The following is a 23821-nucleotide window of genomic DNA, read 5'->3' on the forward strand; positions in this document are numbered from 1 at the left end:
CAACACCCCCTACCCAGATACAGCAGCAACATGGAGGTGTTTCTATAGTAACACCCCCTAACCAGATACGGCAGCAACATGGAGGTGTTTCTATAGCAACACCCCCTACCCAGATACAGCAGCAACATGGAGGTGTTTCTATAGCAACACCCCCTACCCAGATACGGCAGCAACATGGAGGTGTTTCTATAGCAACACCCCCTACCCCGATACAGCAGCAACATGGGGGTGTTTCTATAGCAACACCCCCTACCTAGATACAGCAGCAACATGGGGGTGTTTCTATAGCAACACCCCCTACCCAGATACAGCAGCAACATGGAGGTGTTTCTATAGCAACACCCCCTACCCAGATACAGCAGCAACATGGGGGTGTTTCTATAGCAACACCCCCTACCCAGATACATCAACAAAATGGGGGTGTTTCTATAGCAACACCCCCTACCCAGATACAGCAGCAACATGGGGGTGTTTCTATAGCAACACCCCCTACCCAGATACATCAACAAAATGGGGGTGTTTCTATAGCAACACCCCCTACCCAGATACATCAACAAAATGGGGGTGTTTCTATAGCAACACCCCCTACCCAGATACAGCAGCAACATGGAGGTGTTTCTATAGCAACACCCCCTACCCAGATACAGCAGCAACATGGAGGTGTTTCTATAGCAACACCCCCTACCTAGATACAGCAGCAACATGGGGGTGTTTCTATAGCAACACCCCCTACCCAGATACGGCAGCAACATGGAGGTGTTTCTATAGCAACACCCCCTACCCAGATACAGCAGCAACATGGAGGTGTTTCTATAGCAACACCCCCTACCCAGATATATCAACAAAATGGGGGTGTTTCTATAGCAACACCCCCTACCCAGATACGGCAGCAACATGGAGGTGTTTCTATAGCAACACCCCCTACCCAGATACAGCAGCAACATGGAGGTGTTTCTATAGCAACACTCCCTACCCAGATACGGCAGCAACATGGAGGTGTTTCTATAGCAACACCCCCTACCCAGATACATCAACAAAATGGGGGTGTTTCTATAGCAACACCCCCTACCCAGATACGGCAGCAACATGGAGGTGTTTCTATAGCAACACCCCCTACCCAGATACAGCAGCAACATGGAGGTGTTTCTATAGCAACACCCCCTACCCAGATACAGCAGCAACATGGGGGTGTTTCTATAGCAACACCCCCTACCCAGATACAGCAGCAACATGGGGGTGTTTCTATAGCAACACCCCCTACCCAGATACAGCAGCAACATGGGGGTGTTTCTATAGCAACACCCCCTACCCAGATACAGCAGCAACATGGGGGTGTTTCTATAGCAACACCCCCTACCCAGATACAGCAGCAACATGGAGGTGTTTCTATAGCAACACCCCTACCCAGATACAGCAGCAACATGGGGGTGTTTCTATAGCAACACCCCTACCCAGATACAGCAGCAACATGGAGGTGTTTCTATAGCAACACCCCTACCCAGATACAGCAGCAAAATGGGGTGTTTCTATAGCAACACCCCTACCCAGATACAGCAGCAACATGGGGGTGTTTCTATAGCAACACCCCTACCCAGATACAGCAACAACATGGGGGTGTTTCTATAGCAACACCCCTACCCAGATACAGCAGCAACATGGGGTGTTTCTATAGCAACACCCCTACCCAGATACAGCAGCAACATGGGGGTGTTTCTATAGCAACACCCCTACCCAGATACAGCAGCAACATGGGGGTGTTTCTATAGCAACACCCCTACCCAGATACAGCAGCAACATGGGGTGTTTCTATAGCAACACCCCTACCCAGATACAGCAGCAACATGGGGGTGTTTCTATAGCAACACCCCTACCCAGATACAGCAGCAACATGGAGGTGTTTCTATAGCAACACCCCTACCCAGATACAGCAGCAACATGGGGTGTTTCTATAGCAACACCCCTACCCAGATACAGCAGCAACATGGGGTGTTTCTATAGCAACACCCCTACCCAGATACAGCAGCAACATGGGGGTGTTTCTATAGCAACACCCCCTACCCAGATACAGCAGCAACATGGGGGTGTTTCTATAGCAACACCCCCTACCCAGATACAGCAGCAACATGGAGGTGTTTCTATAGCAACACCCCCTACCCAGATACAGCAGCAACATGGAGGTGTTTCTATAGCAACACCCCCTACCCAGATACAGCAGCAACATGGAGGTGTTTCTAGAGCATTTCAGAAATGGTTCATCTGATCTGGCTGCTGTCTTGGCTCTGTGTGGGGGCTTAGCTAATGTTATGGGCCAAAGGATGCAATATTTTTTGGGGGAAAGAGAGAATTGTCTGTTTACCATTGTCTGCAATGTGTGTGTCAATGACTTGTATATGTGTGTATGCAGCTGCCAAATATGTGTGTTTTGGTGTTGAATTCAACAGTGGAATAGTTAATGTTTGACTTAAACTGACGAACAGTTGGTTCTGAAGCCTCTATGAGGAGGGTTTGGGGCAGAAAGATGATCCTCGTCTCACTCCTCTCCCTAGACGGTGTCTGACATAGATAGAAGCTGGATCCTCGTTAACAAGGACCAGCACAGGCAGCTGACATCACTGCAGGAGAGAGGATCCAAGAAAGAAGTAAGTATGACTATATCCCTCTTCTTCTTCTACCAAGACTGTCTCCTAGAACTATATCCCTGTTTCTTCTTCTACCAAGACTGTCAGCAACATAGAACTATATCCCTCTTCTTCTTCTACCAAGACTGTCTCCTAGAACTATATCCCCTTCCCTTCTACCAAGACTGGGGTGTTTCTAGAACTATATCCCCCCTTCTACCAAGACTGTCTCCTAGAACTATATCCCTCTTTTCTTCTACCAAGACTGTCTCCCAGAACTATATCCATGGGGGTTCTTCTTCTAGCAAGACTGTCTCCCAGAACTATATCCCTCTTCTTTTCTACCAAGACTGTCTCCCAGAACTATATCCCTCTGGAGGTTTTCTACCAAGACTGTCTCCCAGAACTATATCCCTCTTGTTTCTACCAAGACTGTCTCCCAGAACTATATCCCTCATGGGGTGTTTCTTCTACCAAGACTGTCTCCCAGAACTATATCCCTCTTGGGGTGTTTCTACCAAGACTGTCTCCTAGAACTATGGGGGTCCCTTTCTTCTACCAAGACTGTCTCCCAGAACTATATCCCTCTTCTTCTTCTACCAAGACTGTCTCCCAGAACTATATGGGGGTGTTTCTTCTACCAAGACTGTCTCCCAGAACTATATCCCTCTTCTTCTTCTACCAAGACTGTCTCCCAGAACTATATCCCATCTGTTTCTACCAAGACTGTCTCCCAGAACTATATCCCATGGGGGTTTTCTTCTACCAAGACTGTCTCCCAGAACTATATCCCATGGGGGTTCTTCTTCTACCAAGACTGTCTCCAGAACATATCCCTCTTTCTTCTTCCCCCTACCCAAGACTGTCTCCTAGAACTATGGGGGTGTTTCTTCTACCAAGACTGTCTCCCAGAACTATATCCCTCATGGAGGTTTTCTACCAAGACTGTCTCCTAGAACTATATCCCTCTTTCTTCTTCTACCAAGACTGTCTCCTAGAACTATATCCCTGTTTCTTCTTCTACCAAGACTGTCTCCTAGAACTATATCCCTCTTCTTCTTCTACCAAGACTGTCTCCTAGAACTATATCCCTCTTCTTCTTCTACCAAGACTGTCTCCTAGAACTATATCCCTCTTTTCTTCTACCAAGACTGTCTCCTAGAACTATATCCCTCTTTTCTTCTACCAAGACTGTCTCCTAGAACTATATCCCTCTTCTTCTACCAAGACTGTCTCCTAGAACTATATCCCTCTTCTTCTTCTAGCAACATGGATCAAGACTGTCTCCTAGAACTATATCCCTGGGGGTGTTTCTTCTACCAAGACTGTCTCCTAGAACTATATCCCTCTTGTTTCTACCAAGACTGTCTCCTAGAACTATATCCATGGAGGTTTTCTTCTACCAAGACTGTCTCCTAGAACTATATCCCTCTTTCTTCTTCTACCAAGACTGTCTCCTAGAACTATATCCCTCTTTTCTTCTACCAAGACTGTCTCCTAGAACTATATCCCTCAACACCCCTTCTACCAAGACTGTCAGCTAGAACTATATCCCTCTTAGCAACACCCTTCTAGCAGCAAGACTGTCTCCTAGAACTATATCCCTCTTCTTCTTCTACCAAGACTGTCTCCTAGAACTATATCCCTCTTCTTCTTCTACCAAGACTGTCTCCTAGAACTATATCCCTCTGTTTCTTCTACCAAGACTGTCTCCCAGAACTATATCCCTCTGGGGGTGTTTCTACCAAGACTGTCTCCTAGAACTATATCCATGGGGGTTTTCTTCTACCCAGACTGTCTCCTAGAACTATATCCCTCTTCTTCTACAAGACTGTCTCCTAGAACTATATCCCTCTGTTTCTTCTACCAAGACTGTCTCCCAGAACTATATCCATCTTTTCTTCTACCAAGACTGTCTCCCAGAACTATATCCAACATGGGGGTTCTTCTTCTACCAAGACTGTCTCCCAGAACTATATCCCTCTTCTTTCTACCAAGACTGTCTCCTAGAACTATATCCCTCTTCTTCTTCTACCAAGACTGTCTCCTAGAACTATATCCCTCTTCTTCTACCAAGACTGTCTCCCAGAACTATATCCCATGGGGGTTTTCTTCTACCAAGACTGTCTCCCAGAACTATATCCCTCTTTTCTTCTACCAAGACTGTCTCCTAGAACTATATCCCTCTTCTTCTTCTACCAAGACTGTCTCCAGAACTATATCCCTCTTTTTTCTAAAAGACTGTCTCCATTGTCTATATCCCTCTTCTTCTTCTACCAAGACTGTCTCCTAGAACTATATCCCTCTTTTCTTCTACCAAGACTGTTCTCCTAGAACTATATCCCTCTTCTTCTTCTACCAAGACTGTCTCCTAGAACTATATCCCTCTTCTTCTAAAGATGATCAAGACTGTCTCCTAGAACTATATCCTGGATCTTCTTCTACCAAGACTGTCTCCTAGAACTATATCCTGACATCACTGCAAGACTGTCTCCTAGAACTATATCCCTCTTCTTCTTCTACCAAGACTGTCTCCTAGAACTATATCCCTCTTCTTCTTCTACCAAGACTGTCTCCTAGAACTATATCCCTCTTCTTCTTCTACCAAGACTGTCTCCTAGAACTATATCCCTCTTCTTCTTCTACCAAGACTGTCTCCTAGAACTATATCCCTCTTCTTCTACCAAGACTGTCTCCTAGAACTATATCCCTCTTCTTCTTCTACCAAGACTGTCTCCTAGAACTATATCCCTCTTCTTCTTCTACCAAGACTGTCTCCTAGAACTATATCCCTCTTCTTCTTCTACCAAGCTGGTGCAGAGTGACAGAATTATAGAAGAAGAAGAAGTTGAATGGGTTGGAGGCTAAATCTCCTGTGTATTAGTTATAAAGTGGAGCAATGGCTTCCAATCAACTACATAGTAACTTTTGTAGGTAGTCGCACAATTTAGTAGTTAACCGATTTTTATCTCCAATACTCCCTTTAGGAAGACATTTTGGATTAAAAATGAAGCTATTGTAGAAGTTTGTGACCAGTGGTGTAGCCAATGTCTTCCTGCCTGTCTCTCCAGTTCATTCTTCTAGTTCTTGTCTTTCTGCCTGTCTCTCGAGTTCATTCTGCTAGTTCGTGTCTTTCTGCCTGTCTCTCTATAGTTCATGTCTTCCTGCCTGTCTCTCGAGTTCATTCTGCTAGTTCGTGTCTTTCTGCCTGTCTCTCGAGTTCATTCTGCTAGTTCATGTCTTTCTGCCTGTCTCTCTATAGTTCATGTCTTCCTGCCTGTCTCTCTAGTTCATGTCTTTCTGCCTGTCTCTCCAGTTCATTATTCTAGTTCTTGTCTTTCTGCCTGTCTCTCCAGTTCATTCTGCTAGTTCATGTCTTTCTGCCTGTCTCTCCAGTTCATGTCTTTCTGCCTGTCTCTCTAGTTCATGTCTTTCTGCCTGTCTCTCCAGTTCATGTCTTTCTGCCTGTCTCTCTAGTTCATGTCTTTCTGCCTGTCTCTCCAGTTCATGTCTTTCTGCCTGTCTCTCTAGTTCATGTCTTTCTGCCTGTCTCTCCAGTTCATGTCTTTCTGCCTGTCTCTCTAGTTCATGTCTTTCTGCCTGTCTCTCTAGTTCATGTCTTTCTGCCTGTCTCTCCAGTTCATGTCTTTCTGCCTGTCTCTCTAGTTCATGTCTTTCTGCCTGTCTCTCCAGTTCGTGTCTTTCTGCCTGTCTCTCTAGTTCATGTCTTTCTGCCTGTCTCTCTAGTTCATGTCTTTCTGCCTGTCTCTCTAGTTCATGTCTTTCTGCCTGTCTCTCTAGTTCATGTCTTTCTGCCTGTCTCTCCAGTTCGTGTCTTTCTGCCTGTCTCTCTAGTTCATGTCTTTCTGCCTGTCTCTCCAGTTCATGTCTTTCTGCCTGTCTCTCCAGTTCATGTCTTTCTGCCTGTCTCTCCAGTTCGTGTCTTTCTGCCTGTCTCTCTAGTTCATGTCTTTCTGCCTGTCTCTCTAGTTCATGTCTTTCTGCCTGTCTCTCTAGTTCATGTCTTTCTGCCTGTCTCTCCAGTTCGTGTCTTTCTGCCTGTCTCTCTAGTTCATGTCTTCCTGCCTGTCTCTCCAGTTCATGTCTTTCTGCCTGTCTCTCTAGTTCATGTCTTTCTGCCTGTCTCTCTAGTTCATGTCTTTCTGCCTGTCTCTCCAGTTCATTCTTCTAGTTCATGTCTTTCTGCCTGTCTCTCTAGTTCATTCTGCTAGTTCATGTCTTTCTGCCTGTCTCTCCAGTTCATTCTGCTAGTTATTGTCTTTCTGCCTGTCTCTCTAGTTCATTCTGCTAGTTCATGTCTTCCTGCCTGTCTCTCCAGTTCATTCTGCTAGTTCGTGTCTTTCTGCCTGTCTCTCGAGTTCATTCTGCTAGTTCATGTCTTCCTGCCTGTCTCTCCAGTTCATTCTGCTAGTTCATGTCTTTCTGCCTGTCTCTCCAGTTCATTCTGCTAGTTCGTGTCTTTCTGCCTGTCTCTCCAGTTCATGTCTTTCTGCCTGTCTCTCTAGTTCATGTCTTTCTGCCTGTCTCTCCAGTTCATGTCTTTCTGCCTGTCTCTCTAGTTCATGTCTTTCTGCCTGTCTCTCCAGTTCATGTCTTTCTGCCTGTCTCTCCAGTTCATGTCTTTCTGCCTGTCTCTCCAGTTCATTCTGCTAGTTCATGTCTTTCTGCCTGTCTCTCCAGTTCATTCTGCTAGTTCGTGTCTTTCTGCCTGTCTCTCCAGTTCATTCTTGTTACGAATCCCTTTTGGCCCGACGGTCTAGGGGGGATGGTAATGAGACCCGTAACATAACTCATGCAAATTATTATTGTGACAAAGTAAAAGTGTGAACGAAATAACCACAACAACAGAAATCTACCGTCAAACTCTAGGTTTATTTATAAACACACGGTAATGGGGGGGAGCAGGAAAAGGGGCTGAGCTGGACCCAAGGAAAGAAACAATAAGTATACAAAAACACACCCCTAAGCTAGACTAGCCTACTTTAACAACAGCTAACTAACTAACCAAAAATACAGTGGGTGGTCCGCCCAGTTCTAACTAGTGTATTTAACAAAGTTCACCTACGGGTAGTGTATGCCCATGGGCGACTTGTCTTGGTTTCCCCCTTTTCCCACCAGCAACAAACAAATACCATAACCAAAAACAATACTCACAGGTGATGACAAAGTGCTATGAAGTGCTTTAAACAAAAGAGAGGTTAAGACACAAAGCGAGAGTGAAACACAGAGACCTACAGACATGGCATTACAGAGAGATTGAGCTGAGCTGAGCTCCAGAACAAACAAATGATGGGGTTTTTAAACCATGGGGAAGGAACTGTGATAGGTCAGGAAATAGGAGGAGGTGTGTCTTCTGATTGATGATTGATTGGGGAGTGATGATTTTCACCTGTGAGGGGAGAAGGAGAGAAAAGAAACACACACACAGGATACACACAGACACAGGATAACTGTATCCGTAACAATTCTGCTAGTTCATGTCTTTCTGCCTGTCTCTCTAGTTCATGTCTTTCTGCCTGTCTCTCTAGTTCATGTCTTTCTGCCTGTCTCTCTAGTTCATGTCTTTCTGCCTGTCTCTCTAGTTCATTCTGCTAGTTCATGTCTTCCTGCCTGTCTCTCCAGTTCATTCTGCTAGTTTGTGTCTTTCTGCCTGTCTCTCCAGTTCATTCTGCTAGTTCGTGTCTTTCTGCCTGTTTCTCCAGTTCATTAGGCTAAGATGTCTGCCTGTTTCTCCAGTTCATTAGGCTAATATTTCTGCCTGTTTCTCCAGTTCATTAGGTTAGGATGTCTGCCTGTTTCTCCAGTTCATTAGGCTAGGATGTCTGCCTGTTTCTCCAGTTAATTAGGCTATGATTTCTGTCTGTTTCTCCAGTTCATTAGGCTAAGATGTCTGCCTGTTTCTCCAGTTCATTAGGTTAGGATGTCTGCCTGTTTCTCCAGTTCATTAGGCTATGATTTCTGCCTGTTTCTCCAGTTAATTAGGCTATGATTTCTGTCTGTTTCTCCAGTTCATTAGGCTAAGATGTCTGCCTGTTTCTCCAGTTCATTAGGTTAGGATGTCTGCCTGTTTCTCCAGTTCATTAGGTTAGGATGTCTGCCTGTTTCTCCAGTTCATTAGGTTAGGATGTCTGCCTGTTTCTCCAGTTCATTAGGCTATGATGTCTGCCTGTTTCTCCAGTTAATTAGGCTATGATTTCTGTCTGTTTCTCCAGTTCATTAGGCTATGATGTCTGCCTGTTTCTCCAGTTCATTAGGCTATGATGTCTGCCTGTTTCTCCAGTTCATTAGGTTAGGATGTCTGCCTGTTTCTCCAGTTCATTAGGCTATGATGTCTGCCTGTTTCTCCAGTTCATTAGGCTAAGATGTCTGCCTGTTTCTCCAGTTCATTAGGCTAAGATGTCTGCCTGTTTCTCCAGTTCATTAGGTTAGGATGTCTGCCTGTTTCTCCAGTTCATTAGGCTAGGATGTCTGCCTGTTTCTCCAGTTCATTAGGCTATGATGTCTGCCTGTTTCTCCAGTTCATTAGGCTATGATGTCTGCCTGTTTCTCCAGTTCATTAGGCTATGATGTCTGCCTGTTTCTCCAGTTCATTAGGCTATGATGTCTGCCTGTTTCTCCAGTTCATTAGGCTCTGATGTCTGCCTGTTTCTCCAGTTCATTAGGCTCTGATGTCTGCCTGTTTCTCCAGTTCATTAGGCTATGATGTCTGCCTGTTTCTCCAGTTCATTAGGCTAAGATGTCTGCCTGTTTCTCCAGTTCATTAGGCTATGATGTCTGCCTGTTTCTCCAGTTCATTAGGCTATGATGTCTGCCTGTTTCTCCAGTTCATTAGGCTATGATGTCTGCCTGTTTCTCCAGTTCATTAGGTTAGGATGTCTGCCTGTTTCTCCAGTTCATTAGGTTAGGATGTCTGCCTGTTTCTCCAGTTCATTAGGTTAGGATGTCTGCCTGTTTCTCCAGTTCATTAGGCTATGATGTCTGCCTGTTTCTCCAGTTCATTAGGTTAGGATGTCTGCCTGTTTCTCCAGTTCATTAGGCTAAGATGTCTGCCTGTTTCTCCAGTTCATTAGGCTATGATGTCTGCCTGTTTCTCCAGTTCATTAGGCTCGGTCAGACGCTGAAATACTTCGGCTACATCAAGTTTGACCCGTGCGTGACAGACTTCCCGGAGAAGGGCTGTCACGTGATCGTCTCCGCTGGCAACAACGAGCTTAACTTCCAGGTCAAGCTGCCCAATGAACAGATGAAGGAGGGGAGCTTCAAGGTCACGCGCATGAGGTGCTGGAGGGTCACTTCGTCTGTACGTAACCCTCCCCCAAATTACGTTACTCTACTCTCCATTTTAAGTGTCCTCTGAATGCTGAATTTAGAGTAGAGGGAAGTTGTTCTCTACGGTCAGTTTTACAGGGGAGGGGAACCAATTTCATCATTCGTTTTGGAATCCATCCAAATTATGACCGAAATTGGTGTTAGCGTGACCTCTCACTTCCCCCTTTCCCCTCCCTCTCATTAAAACAAGTGTGGTTCTCCCATTTGTCCCCCCCCCCTCTGTAGTGTGCCACACACATGCTTCTATTCCTCTCCTCTGGGTAAACTGACCACTTACACACAACCCCACAGAGCCCCTTTATCACCCAGCCAGACAGCTGTATGCTCATTCTAAGGCGTATGGTACAGGAAGCAGGAAGGGACATGTAAAGTGCCAATGTAGGACGAAAGACAGGTCATTGCCTGACTACAGTTTGACTGTCTTCACACACCTCTATAAAGCACCTCTATAACCTCTATAAAGCACCTCTATAACCTCTATAAAGCAGCTCTCTAACCTCTATATAGCAGCTCTATAACCTCTATAAAGCACATCTCTAACCTCTATAAAGCACCTCTATAACCTCTATATAGCAGCTCTATAACCTCTATATAGCAGCTCTATAACCTCTATAAAGCACATCTCTAACCTCTATAAAGACCTCTCTAACCTCTATATAGCAGCTCTATAACCTCTATAAAGCAGCTCTATAACCTCTATAAAGCAGCTCTATAACCTCTATAAAGCAGCTCTATAACCTCTATATAGCAGCTCTATAACCTCTATATAGCAGCTCTATAACCTCTATAAAGCAGCTCTATAACCTCTATAAAGCAGCTCTATAACCTCTATAAAGCAGCACTATAACCTCTATAAAGCAGCACTATAACCTCTATAAAGCAGCTCTATAACCTCTATAAAGCAGCTCTATAACCTCTATAAAGCAGCTCTATAACCTCTATAAAGCACATCTCTAACCTCTATAAAGACCTCTATAACCTCTATAAAGCACCTCTATAACCTCTATAAAGCACCTCTATAACCTCTATAAAGCAGCTCTATAACCTCTATATAGCAGCTCTATAACCTCTATAAAGCAGCTCTATAACCTCTATATAGCAGCTCTATAACCTCTATATAGCAGCTCTATAACCTCTATAAAGCAGCTCTATAACCTCTATAAAGCAGCTCTATAACCTCTATAAAGCAGCACTATAACCTCTATAAAGCAGCTCTATAACCTCTATATAGCAGCTCTATAACCTCTATATAGCAGCTCTATAACCTCTATAAAGCAGCTCTATAACCTCTATAAAGCAGCTCTATAACCTCTATAAAGCAGCTCTATAACCTCTATAAAGCACCTCTATAACCTCTATAAAGCAGCTCTATAAAGCAGCTCTATAACCTCTATAAAGCAGCTCTATAACCTCTATAAAGCAGCTCTATAAAGCAGCTCTATAACCTCTATAAAGCAACTCTATAAAGACCTCTATAATCTCTCTAACCTCTATAAAGACCTCTCTAACCTCTATAAAGCAGCTCTATAACCTCTATAAAGCAGCTCTATAACCTCTATAAAGCAGCTCTATAACCTCTATAAAGCAGCTCTATAACCTCTATAAAGCAGCTCTATAACCTCTATAAAGCAGCTCTATAAAGACCTCTATAATATCTCTAACCTCTATAAAGACCTCTGTAACCTCTATGAAGACCTCTATAATCTCTATAACCTCTATAAAGACCTCTATAATCTCTCTAACCTCTATAAAGACCTCTGTAACCTCTATAAAGACATCTATAATCTCTCTAACCTCTATAAAGACCTCTGTAACCTCTATAAAGACATCTATAATATCTCTAACCTCTATAAAGACCTCTGTAACCTCTATAAAGACCTCTATAATCTCTCTAACCTCTATAAAGACCTCTGTAACCTCTATAAAGACATCTATAATCTCTCTAACCTCTATAAAGACCTCTGTAACCTCTATAAAGACATCTATAATATCTCTAACCTCTATAAAGACCTCTGTAACCTCTATAAAGACATCTATAATATCTCTAACCTCTATAAAGACCTCTGTAACCTCTATAAAGACATCTATAATCTCTCTAACCTCTATAAAGACCTCTGTAACCTCTATAAAGACATCTATAATATCTCTAACCTCTATAAAGACCTCTGTAACCTCTATAAAGACCTCTATAATCTCTCTAACCTCTATAAAGACCTCTGTAACCTCTATAAAGACATCTATAATCTCTCTAACCTCTATAAAGACCTCTGTAACCTCTATAAAGACATCTATAATATCTCTAACCTCTATAAAGACCTCTGTAACCTCTATAAAGACATCTATAATATCTCTAACCTCTATAAAGACCTCTGTAACCTCTATAAAGATCTCTATAATCTCTCTAACCTTTATAAAGACCTCCTTAAGGTTCCAAACTGCTCATCGTTAGATCCATGGGTTTCCATGGCCGAACAGCCGCACACAAGCTTAACATCTTGAAGTGGTGTAAATAGTGATGGAGTGATGACTCACGCTTTTCACCATCTGGCAGTCCGACGGACAAATCTGGGTTTGGCGGATGACAGGAGAACGCTACCTGGCCCAATGCATAGTGCCAACTGTAAAGTTTGGTGGAGGAGGAATAATGGTCTGGGGCTGTTTCATTGGTTCGGGCCCCTTAGTTCCAGTGAAGGGAAATCTTAATGCTACAGTGTACAATAACATTCTAGACGATTCTGTGCTTCCAACTTTGTGGCAACAGTTCGGGGAAGGGCCCTTTCCTGTTTCAGCATGACAATGCCCTCTGTGCACAAAGCGAGGTCCATACAGAAATAGTTTGTTGAGATCGGTGTGGAAGAACTTGACTGGCCTGCTCAGAGCCCTGACCTCAACCCCATCGAACACCTTTGGGATGAATTGGAACGCCTACTACGAGCCAGGCCTAATCGTCCAACAACAGTGCCCGGCCTCACTAATGCCCTTGTGGCTGAATGGCATCCAGTAACAGGGAACATGGTTTAGTTCCGCCCCCCCCACTACATGGACCAGTAGTTAATGGTTCTACTAAACTCTCCCTCAGGGATCCTAGTCATATTTAATGAGTGTTCCTCTCCAATCAAACTATTTCCAAACATCCTAATGCAGCAGCTGTACATTACTGGGAGGAGCATCTGAAAAAACACATCTCAACTTAGAATAGAATCTCTTGTTCCATCTCATTACCCAGGGGGCTTGAGGATGAAGTGGAAACGGACCGTTTTTTCCAGAAGGAGAGGGCTAGTGAGCTAGCACTATGATGACGAGACGGTGTATATCCGTCCCAAACGACCCACTGCAGAGCCCTGGTCCTATGGGAGACGAGTCCCGAGTCCTATTGGAGACGAGTCCCGAGTCCTATTGGAGACGAGTCCTATTGGAGACGAGTCCCGAGTCCTATGGGAGACGAGTCCCGAGTCCTATGGGAGACGAGTCCCGAGTCCTATGGGAGACGAGTCCCGAGTCCTATGGGAGACGAGTCCCGAGTCCTATGGGAGACGAGTCCCGAGTCCTATGGGAGACGAGTCCCGAGTCCCATGGGAGACGAGTCCCGAGTCCTATGGGAGACGAGTCCCGAGTCCTATGGGAGACGAGTCCCGAGTCCTATGGGAGACGAGTCCCGAGTCCTATTGGAGACGAGTCCCGAGTCCTATTGGAGACGAGTCCCGAGTCCTATGGGAGACGAGTCCCGAGTCCTATGGGAGACGAGTCCCGAGTCCTATGGGAGACGAGTCCCGAGTCCTATGGGAGACGAGTCCCGAGTCCTATGGGAGACGAGTCCCGAGTCCTATGGGAGACGAGTCCCGAGTCCTATGGGAGACGAGTCCCGAGTCCTATGGGAGACGAGTCCCGAGTCCTATGGGAGACGAGTCCCGAGTCCTATGGGAGACGAGTCCCGAGTCCTATGGGAGACGAGTCCCGAGTCCTATGGGAGACGAGTCCCGAGTCCAATGGAGACTCCCGAGTCCAATGGGAGACCCGAGTCCTATGTAGTAGTGCACTACTTTTGAGACCCGAGTCCTATGGGAGTAGTCACTACTCCTTGGGAGACCCGAGTCCTATGGGAGTAGTCCAGTCCTTTGAGACCCCGAGTCCTATGTAGTAGTGCACTACTTTTGACCCGAGTCCTATGTAGTAGTGCACTACTTTTGACCCGAGTCCTATGTAGTAGAGCACTACTTTTGACCCGAGTCCTATGTAGTAGTGCACTACTTTTGACCCGAGTCCTATGTAGTAGTGCACTACTTTTGACCCGAGTCCTATGTAGTAGTGCACTACTTTTGACCCGAGTCCTATGGGAGACGAGTCCTATGGGAGACGAGTCCCGAGTCCTATGGGAGACGAGTCCCGAGTCCTATGGGAGACGAGTCCCGAGTCCTATGGGAGACGAGTCCCGAGTCCTATGGGAGACGAGTCCCGAGTCCTATGGGAGACGAGTCCCGAGTCCTATGGGAGACGAGTCCCGAGTCCTATGGGAGACGAGTCCCGAGTCCTATGGGAGACGAGTCCCGAGTCCTATGGGAGACGAGTCCCGAGTCCTATGGGAGACGAGTCCCGAGTCCTATGGGAGACGAGTCCCGAGTCCTATGGGAGACGAGTCCCGAGTCCAATGGGAGACGAGTCCCGAGTCCTATGGGAGACGAGTCCCGAGTCCTATGGGAGACGAGTCCCGAGTCCTATTGGAGACGAGTCCCGAGTCCTATGGGAGACGAGTCCCGAGTCCTATGGGAGACGAGTCCCGAGTCCTATGGGAGACGAGTCCCGAGTCCTATTGGAGACGAGTCCCGAGTCCTATTGGAGACGAGTCCCGAGTCCAATGGGAGACGAGTCCCGAGTCCTATGGGAGACGAGTCCCGAGTCCTATTGGAGACGAGTCCCGAGTCCTATGGGAGACGAGTCCCGAGTCCAATGGGAGACGAGTCCCGAGTCCTATTGGAGACGAGTCCCGAGTCCTATTGGAGACGAGTCCCGAGTCCTATGGGAGACGAGTCCTATGGGAGACGAGTCCTATGGGAGACGAGTCCTATGTAGTAGTGCACTACTTTTGACCCGAGTCCTATGTAGTAGTGCACTACTTTTGACCCGAGTCCTATGTAGTAGTGCACTACTTTTGACCCGAGTCCTATGTAGTAGTGCACTACTTTTGACCCGAGTGCTATGCTCACAGCATCTGATTGTACCTTCACCCTCTGTCCTTTAGCTAACATTACATTCTCTGTAGTGTAGGCATTCATTAGCTGCACAGACTGCTTGAGTTGGGATGATGATGATGACGATGATGATGATGGTGGTGGTGTCCAACCATAGTGACCCTGTCTCCTTTCCCAACCGCAGCAGGTCCCGGTAGTGAATGGCTCATCCTCCCCAACCCCGGGCCCCTGCTCTTCAGCCAAGTGTGAGGTGAAGTTGGAGCTGGCCTTTGAGTATCTGATGAGCAAAGATCGTCTCCAGTGGGTCACCATCACCAGCCCACAGGTCAGAGGTTAGGGTTTAGAGGTCAGGTCAATATGGAGTCACCCAAGAAGTAGGAGTTTGACCTCTGCTGCTATTGAATGAAATATCTAGAGTTGGTGTGTGTGTGTGTGTGTGTGTGTGTTTTCAGGCAATCATGATGAGCATCTGTCTTCAGTCGATGGTTGATGAGCTGATGGTGAAGAAGTCCGGAGGAAGCATCAAGAAGGTGCGTGTTTGGTCTTTGGTGATTGGACAGATCCACCTTAAGTTAACTCGTGTTCTGACTTCCTGTATTCATTATGTCTTGTTCAGATGCTAAGGAAACGTCACAATGGCCCCCTGCATCGGTCTGAAAGTCAGCAAGCTGTGAAATCCCCCCCTCTACTGGTAAGAACGAGGACTGCACGGGTCTATGATATATACCACTGATTACCGTACACCCCCGGAGAGAACACGTTTAGACATTTTTTTGAATGGAAAGATCTTCTACTTGATGTTTCACCTTATTTGTGACCTTCCTCTCTCCTGCAGGACTCTCCTGACCCAAACCGAGAACAGATTGTCAAACTCTCAGTGAGTAATGTTCCTGCTTTGATCTCCCAAATGTCAAGTCCACAGAATTACATAGAGAATCACAATTAACAGTAAACCATTTGATCTCTATGGTTGAGTCTCTGTTTTAGGTGGCTGGGGGTCGATATGAGTCTCTGTTTTAGGTGGCTGGGGGTCGATATGAGTCTCTGTTTTAGGTGGCTGGGGGTCGATATGAGTCTCTGTTTTAGGTGGCTGGGGGTCGATATGAGTCTCTGTTTTAGGTGGCTGGGGGTCGATATGAGTCTCTGTTTTAGGTGGCTGGGGGTCGATATGAGTCTCTGTTTTAGGTGGCTGGGGGTCGATATGAGTCTCTGTTTTAGGTGGCTGGGGGTCTGTCTCTGTTTTAGGTGGCTGGGGGTCGATATGAGTCTCTGTTTTAGGTGGCTGGGGGTCGATATGAGTCTCTGTTTTTTTAGGTGGCTGGGGGTCGATATGAGTCTCTGTTTTAGGTGGCTGGGGGTCGATATGAGTCTCTGTTTTAGGTGGCTGGGGGTCGATATGAGTCTCTGTTTTAGGTGGCTGGGGGTCGAGAGTCTCTGTTTTAGTTTTAGGTGTTTTAGGTGGCTGGGGGTCGATATGAGTCTCTGTTTTAGGTGGCTGGGGGTCGATATGAGTCTCTGTTTTAGGTGGCTGGGGGTCGATATGAGTCTCTGTTTTAGGTGGCTGGGGGTTGATATGAGTCTCTGTTTTAGGTGGCTGGGGGTCGATATGAGTCTCTGTTTTAGGTGGCTGGGGGTCGATATGAGTCTCTGTTTTAGGTGGCTGGGGGTCGATATGAGTCTCTGTTTTAGGTGGCTGGGGGTCGATATGAGTCTCTGTTTTAGGTGGCTGGGGGTCGATATGAGTCTCTGTTTTAGGTGGCTGGGGGTCGATATGAGTCTCTGTTTTAGGTGGCTGGGGGTCGATATGAGTCTCTGTTTTAGGTGGCTGGGGGTCGATATGGAAATGTGTAAAGTGACTGTTGCTCTAACACGATGTCTCTGTTTCTCTCTCTCTCTCAGACTAAGCTGAGCTCTGTGTCTCTCAGAGGGATCAGCGCCTCCAACTCAGCCAATGACATCAGCGGCAACGATTTCCATGGCAACTATGCCTTCGAGGGGATCGGGGACGATGACCTGTAATATTCACCCCGTCCCCACCCTCCACCTGTCGAACGCAATCTGCAAAGATTCCAAGCTGAGCCGAGCGGATTCTCTGATTCTGTAAGATTGTAGCCCTTCCTGGGAGTCTGCTGCCTGCCTTAAGATCAGTCTTGTCGTATCAGCTTCACAAAGACTGCCATCTATCTTATGTGTTTCGGGTACAGGATGACTGACTACCCACTGTCTAACCTGTTTTACAATCCTACAATCTCCACGTATTCAACTTAATAAAATATCAAGAACAAATAAAACTAAAATTACAGTCTGCAGTCTAATCCACGGGGGTCATGCTGTGAAACACTCAATTGACGTTGAAATGACTAAAACCAAGTGGAAGCTGTGTATCAGTGATAATGAGCCTACGTCTATAGTCTCTTCTCTCTGTCCAGCTTGATAAGTGATCTATAGTCTCTTCACTGTCCAGCTTGATAAGTCATTTATAGTCTCTTTTCTCTGTCCAGCTTGATAAGTCATTTATAGTCTCTTCTCTCTGTCCAGCTTGATAAGTCATTTATAGTCTCTTCTCTCTGTCCAGCTAGCTAACAGTCATCTATAGTCTCTTCTCTCTGTCCAGCTTGATGATAAGTCATTTATAGTCTCTTCTCTCTGTCCAGCTAGCTGACAGTCACCTATAGTCTCTTCACTCTGTCCAGCTTGATAAGTCATTTATAGTCTCTTCTCTCTGTCCAGCTTGATAAGTCATTTATAGTCTCTTCTCTCTGTCCAGCTTGATAAGTCATTTATAGTCTCTTCTCTCTGTCCAGCTAGCTAACAGTCATCTATAGTCTCTTCACTCTGTCCAGCTTGATAAGTCATCTATAGTGTCTTCACTCTGTCCAGCTAGCTGACAGTCATCTATAGTGTCTTCACTCTGTCCAGCTAGCTGACAGTCATCTATAGTGTCTTCACTCTGTCCAGCTAGCTGACAGTCATCTATAGTCTCTTCACTCTGTCCAGCTAGCTGACAGTCATCTATAGTCTCTTCACTCTGTCCAGCTAGCTGACAGTCATAGAAATGAATGCTGGACAGGGATCATAGTAAATTCCAGAAATCCATGCTTGTAACATCAGTAGCTACAGTAGACTATGCTTCAGAGGGAGGGGCAGGTAGCCGACAAACACACTGGCAAAGACGTTCAGCTGGCAGGCACAGACAGACACTGGAATTACTTCCTGAGTGATAAAGTGAGGGCTTTGCATTGGTGCTCTGTTGCGTTTTTTTTTGTTTTTGTGGGAATGAAAAATACCCAGAATGTAAAAGAGCGTTATCAACCAGTTCCCATGCTTTTAGAAGAATGGTTCTGTTCTGGAACAGTATTGATCACTTCCATTCTCGGTTCTGGTTCTGTTCCTCAGAAAATGTAGTTATTTTTCTGTTCTGTTCCCTGAACCAGTTCCAACCCCTGGTCTTCATATATGACTTTCTACCATAGAGCATCCTGACATTCCTTCATTCTACCATAGAGCGTCCTGACATTCCTTCATTCTGCCATAGAGCGTCCTGACATTCCTTCATTCTACCATAGAGCGTCCTGACATTCCTTCATTCTACCATAGAGCGTCCTGAAATTCCTTCATTCTACCATAGAGTCCTGACATTCCTTCATTCTACCATAGAGCATCCTGACATTCCTTCATTCTACCATAGAGCATCCTGACATTCCTTCATTCTACCATAGAGCGTCCTGACATTCCTTCATTCTACCATAGAGCGTCCTGACATTCCTTCATTCTACCATAGTCCTGACATTCCTTCATTCTACCATAGAGCATCCTGACATTCCTTCATTCTACCATAGAGCGTCCTGACATTCCTTCATTCTACCATAGAGCGTCCTGACATTCCTTCATTCTACCATAGAGCATCCTGACATTCCTTCATTCTACCATAGAGCGTCCTGACATTCCTTCATTCTACCATAGAGCGTCCTGACATTCCTTCATTCTACCATAGAGCATCCTGACATTCCTTCATTCTACCATAGAGCGTCCTGACATTCCTTCATTCTACCATAGAGCGTCCTGACATTCCTTCATTCTACCATAGAGCGTCCTGACATTCCTTCATTCTACCATAGTCCTGACATTCCTTCATTCTACCATAGAGCGTCCTGACATTCCTTCATTCTACCATAGTCCTGACATTCCTTCATTCTACCATAGTCCTGACATTCCTTCATTCTACCATAGAGCGTCCTGACATTCCTTCATTCTACTATAGAGCGTCCTGACATTCCTTCATTCTACCATAGAGCGTCCTGACATTCCTTCATTCTACCATAGTCCTGACATTCCTTCATTCTACCATAGAGCATCCTGACATTCCTTCATTCTACCATAGAGCATCCTGACATTCCTTCATTCTACCATAGAGCATCCTGACATTCCTTCATTCTACCATAGAGCATCCTGACATTCCTTCATTCTACCATAGTCCTGACATTCCTTCATTCTACCATAGAGCGTCCTGACATTCCTTCATTCTACCATAGTCCTGACATTCCTTCATTCTACCATAGTCCTGACATTCCTTCATTCTACCATAGAGAGTCCTGACATTCCTTCATTCTACCATAGAGAGTCCTGACATTCCTTCATTCTACCATAGTCCTGACATTCCTTCATTCTACCATAGTCCTGACATTCCTTCATTCTACCATAGAGCGTCCTGACATTCCTTCATTCTACCATAGAGCGTCCTGACATTCCTTCATTCTACCATAGTCCTGACATTCCTTCATTCTACCATAGAGCATCCTGACATTCCTTCATTCTACCATAGAGCGTCCTGACATTCCTTCATTCTACCATAGAGCGTCCTGACATTCCTTCATTCTACCATAGAGCATCCTGACATTCCTTCATTCTACCATAGAGCGTCCTGACATTCCTTCATTCTACCATAGAGCGTCCTGACATTCCTTCATTCTACCATAGAGCATCCTGACATTCCTTCATTCTACCATAGAGCATCCTGACATTCCTTCATTCTACCATAGAGCGTCCTGACATTCCTTCATTCTACCATAGAGCGTCCTGACATTCCTTCATTCTACCATAGAGCGTCCTGACATTCCTTCATTCTACCATAGAGCGTCCTGACATTCCTTCATTCTACCATAGTCCTGACATTCCTTCATTCTACCATAGAGCGTCCTGACATTCCTTCATTCTACCATAGTCCTGACATTCCTTCATTCTACCATAGTCCTGACATTCCTTCATTCTACCATAGAGCGTCCTGACATTCCTTCATTCTACTATAGAGCGTCCTGACATTCCTTCATTCTACCAAAGAGCGTCCTGACATTCCTTCATTCTACCATAGTCCTGACATTCCTTCATTCTACCATAGAGCATCCTGACATTCCTTCATTCTACCATAGAGCATCCTGACATTCCTTCATTCTACCATAGAGCATCCTGACATTCCTTCATTCTACCATAGAGCATCCTGACATTCCTTCATTCTACCATAGTCCTGACATTCCTTCATTCTACCATAGAGCGTCCTGACATTCCTTCATTCTACCATAGTCCTGACATTCCTTCATTCTACCATAGAGAGTCCTGACATTCCTTCATTCTACCATAGAGAGTCCTGACATTCCTTCATTCTACCATAGTCCTGACATTCCTTCATTCTACCATAGTCCTGACATTCCTTCATTCTACCATAGTCCTGACATTCCTTCATTCTACCATAGAGCGTCCTGACATTCCTTCATTCTACCATAGAGCGTCCTGACATTCCTTCATTCTACCATAGTCCTGACATTCCTTCATTCTACCATAGAGCATCCTGACATTCCTTCATTCTACCATAGAGCGTCCTGACATTCCTTCATTCTACCATAGAGCGTCCTGACATTCCTTCATTCTACCATAGAGCATCCTGACATTCCTTCATTCTACCATAGAGCGTCCTGACATTCCTTCATTCTACCATAGAGCGTCCTGACATTCCTTCATTCTACCATAGTCCTGACATTCCTTCATTCTACCATAGAGCGTCCTGACATTCCTTCATTCTACCATAGTCCTGACATTCCTTCATTCTATCATAGAGCGTCCTGACATTCCTTCATTCTACCATAGTCCTGACATTCCTTCATTCTACCATAGTCCTGACATTCCTTCATTCTACCATAGAGCGTCCTGACATTCCTTCATTCTACCATAGTCCTGACATTCCTTCATTCTACCATAGTCCTGACATTCCTTCATTCTACCATAGAGCGTCCTGACATTCCTTCATTCTACCATAGTCCTGACATTCCTTCATTCTACCATAGTCCTGACATTCCTTCATTCTACCATAGAGAGTCCTGACATTCCTTCATTCTACCATAGAGAGTCCTGACATTCCTTCATTCTACCATAGTCCTGACATTCCTTTATTCTACCATAGAGCATCCTGACATTCCTTCATTCTACCATAGAGAGTCCTGACATTCCTTCATTCTAAAAGGGGCCTTGTGTCTTTGTCTTCATCCGTGTCTTTTCTTTTAGCCTGTAATTCTGTCACATCAGAAATCCAAGGTACGTTGTCAATTCTAGCTCTTGAAATGGGTTACTTATCTGTGGAATGTAAGTGTTAATGTTGCCAATATGCCAAAAATGTTTTTCCCAATAACTTCCTTTGTAGGGTGTTGTTTATCTTCCCCACTTCATAACAGTGCTGTTTTAATGATGATTAGGATGAGTTTTAATGTGAATCTCCAAGTACAGGCTTCAGACTTGTTAATATTACCAGAAAGATGATTGGAACATTTCCACTTCTGGTCCTGTGGTCCACTGTGGGTTTTTGCCATAGGTCGAAACGCAAAACCCACCAACCAAGTGTCAGCCTTAGCTAATGCGACCTCACCAGCTAGAATCTTGCAGGAGGAGATGTGGTTCGATTTGGTCGGCTGAACTGCTTGCACTTCCTGAACCCAGAATTTTGCACAGTATTACAGATGGAGATGGATATTTATTAAGTAATGTGGAGCATGAAAAACAATGGTCTGCTTCCTTAAATGCCACCCTATTCCCTATATAGTGCACTACTTTAAACCAGGGCATTATATAACCCTATTCCCTATATAGTGCAGTACTTTAGACCAGGGCATTATATAACCCTATTCCCTATATAGTGCAGTACTTTAGACCAGGGCATTATATAACCCTATTCCCTATATAGTGCAGTACATAGGGAATAGGGTGCCATGGAATATTTCCAAAGGGTTCTGAAAATCCATAATTTCTTGTTCTCACCCCCCCCCCCCTCCTCCTCACCAATTCGTTTTGTGGTTCTTCATAAATGCCAAAATGATAGTTTACTAAAGCATTTTGCACAACAAACTTCTTTTTGTTTTAAAGCCATGGTATAAAGTGACTTATAGGTAGAGGTACATGTCAGTCAAATATTCTGAACATTGTAGTAACATCTGAATAGTCAATAGTTTGTCATCAAAAACAGATCAAATGTAATCAATTGTTTACAGAATGATTTATTTTATTTTAGTTGTAATGAAAAGTGTATTAAAATACCATGTCTGATTTTGATTATTGATTTGTGTTAGTTTAGCAAACAAAGTTTTTGGGGGGTTTGTGTAACATTTTTCTTGAATAAACAATGATCTCAAGAGGTGCTTAATTGAAAATGGACATATTTAATCTGTGATCTCATGTCCAAGGACACAGATGAAAGTCTGTATGGAAAAATTCATTTACACCATTTTGTTAAATTGGATTCCACAGCAGTTTATTCAAAACATTCCCATTTTGTTAGCATCAATGTAACCTGGATTCCAGGCTTTTTCCTCGTTGATGAACAATACTTAGTCTCGTATTACCATATATTGAATACTAATATAAGTAGACACGGAGAAAGCTATAGGAGGATCGCCTTGGGGTCCAAGAGCCGCTTGTGTTGTCTTGCCTACGGTCATTGTAGTAGCCTGGGTACCAACCAGTCTGTCTTAGTTATTAGCCTTCCACTCTCAATCACACAGAATAAAATGAGTGGCATGCTAGCTAAACAGACTAGTACCCAGGCTATGGAAATTGAGCCAAACGGCACAAACAGATCTGGGACAAGGCTATGAGGAGGAAGCAGAATGTTATCTCAACTAGCTGTTCTGATCAAATGTAGCGCCATGGCAAGTCGAGGAAATGTAAACCCATAGACTGTGCTCTTATGAAATGGATGGATGTTTTCTGCAGAGAATGTTGTTTGCATCGGCCAAAATGGCACCCTACAGTATTCCCTATGTAGTGCACTACTTTTTATTAGGACCCAATGGCACCCCTATGTAGTGCACTACTTTAGACCCCTATGGGAAATAGGGTATCATGATGATTCTGTTTTGGTTGTTCCCATCACCATATTATACTGTTAAATGGATTTAAATAAATGTTTAGGTGCCAAATTATACCAACAACCTTGAGTCTGTATTTGTATTCGCCTTGGATGAACAACAGAATGTAACATTCATTCTACTGGTGTAAACTAGTGAAGGGCCTGCGTGTCAGATGAGGGACAAGTATCCTTACTTCAAATTGAAGGATTTCTGATGTGTTGCATATCAAACCTAAAGTGATCCGTGTCTCAGTTATCTACATAGTCCACATTATCATTCC

General features: G+C 44.7%; 1 protein-coding gene across 3 annotated transcripts in view; it reads left to right on the forward strand.

Annotated features, from left to right (window-relative positions):
• The window catches only part of LOC118378899 (sorting nexin-17), a 118950-nt gene extending 95337 nt beyond the window's left edge, over positions 1-23613 (forward strand). For 2 of the 3 annotated variants that reach the window (XM_052524566.1, XM_052524567.1), the window contains 7 exons: positions 2547-2639; positions 9736-9939; positions 15339-15479; positions 15607-15684; positions 15771-15845; positions 15990-16031; positions 17054-23613. In XM_052524566.1, the coding sequence (XP_052380526.1) occupies positions 2547-2639; positions 9736-9939; positions 15339-15479; positions 15607-15684; positions 15771-15845; positions 15990-16031; positions 17054-17173 (753 nt within the window). In that variant the 3' untranslated portion in view covers positions 17174-23613. The remainder of the gene's footprint in view (positions 1-2546; positions 2640-9735; positions 9940-15338; positions 15480-15606; positions 15685-15770; positions 15846-15989; positions 16032-17053) is intronic. The other variant, XM_052524568.1, reaches the window with a different exon arrangement.
• Positions 23614-23821: the final 208 nt, after the last annotated feature.

Source organism: Oncorhynchus keta, chromosome 8, assembly GCF_023373465.1.
Source record: "Oncorhynchus keta strain PuntledgeMale-10-30-2019 chromosome 8, Oket_V2, whole genome shotgun sequence".
Lineage (NCBI taxonomy): Eukaryota > Metazoa > Chordata > Actinopteri > Salmoniformes > Salmonidae > Oncorhynchus > Oncorhynchus keta.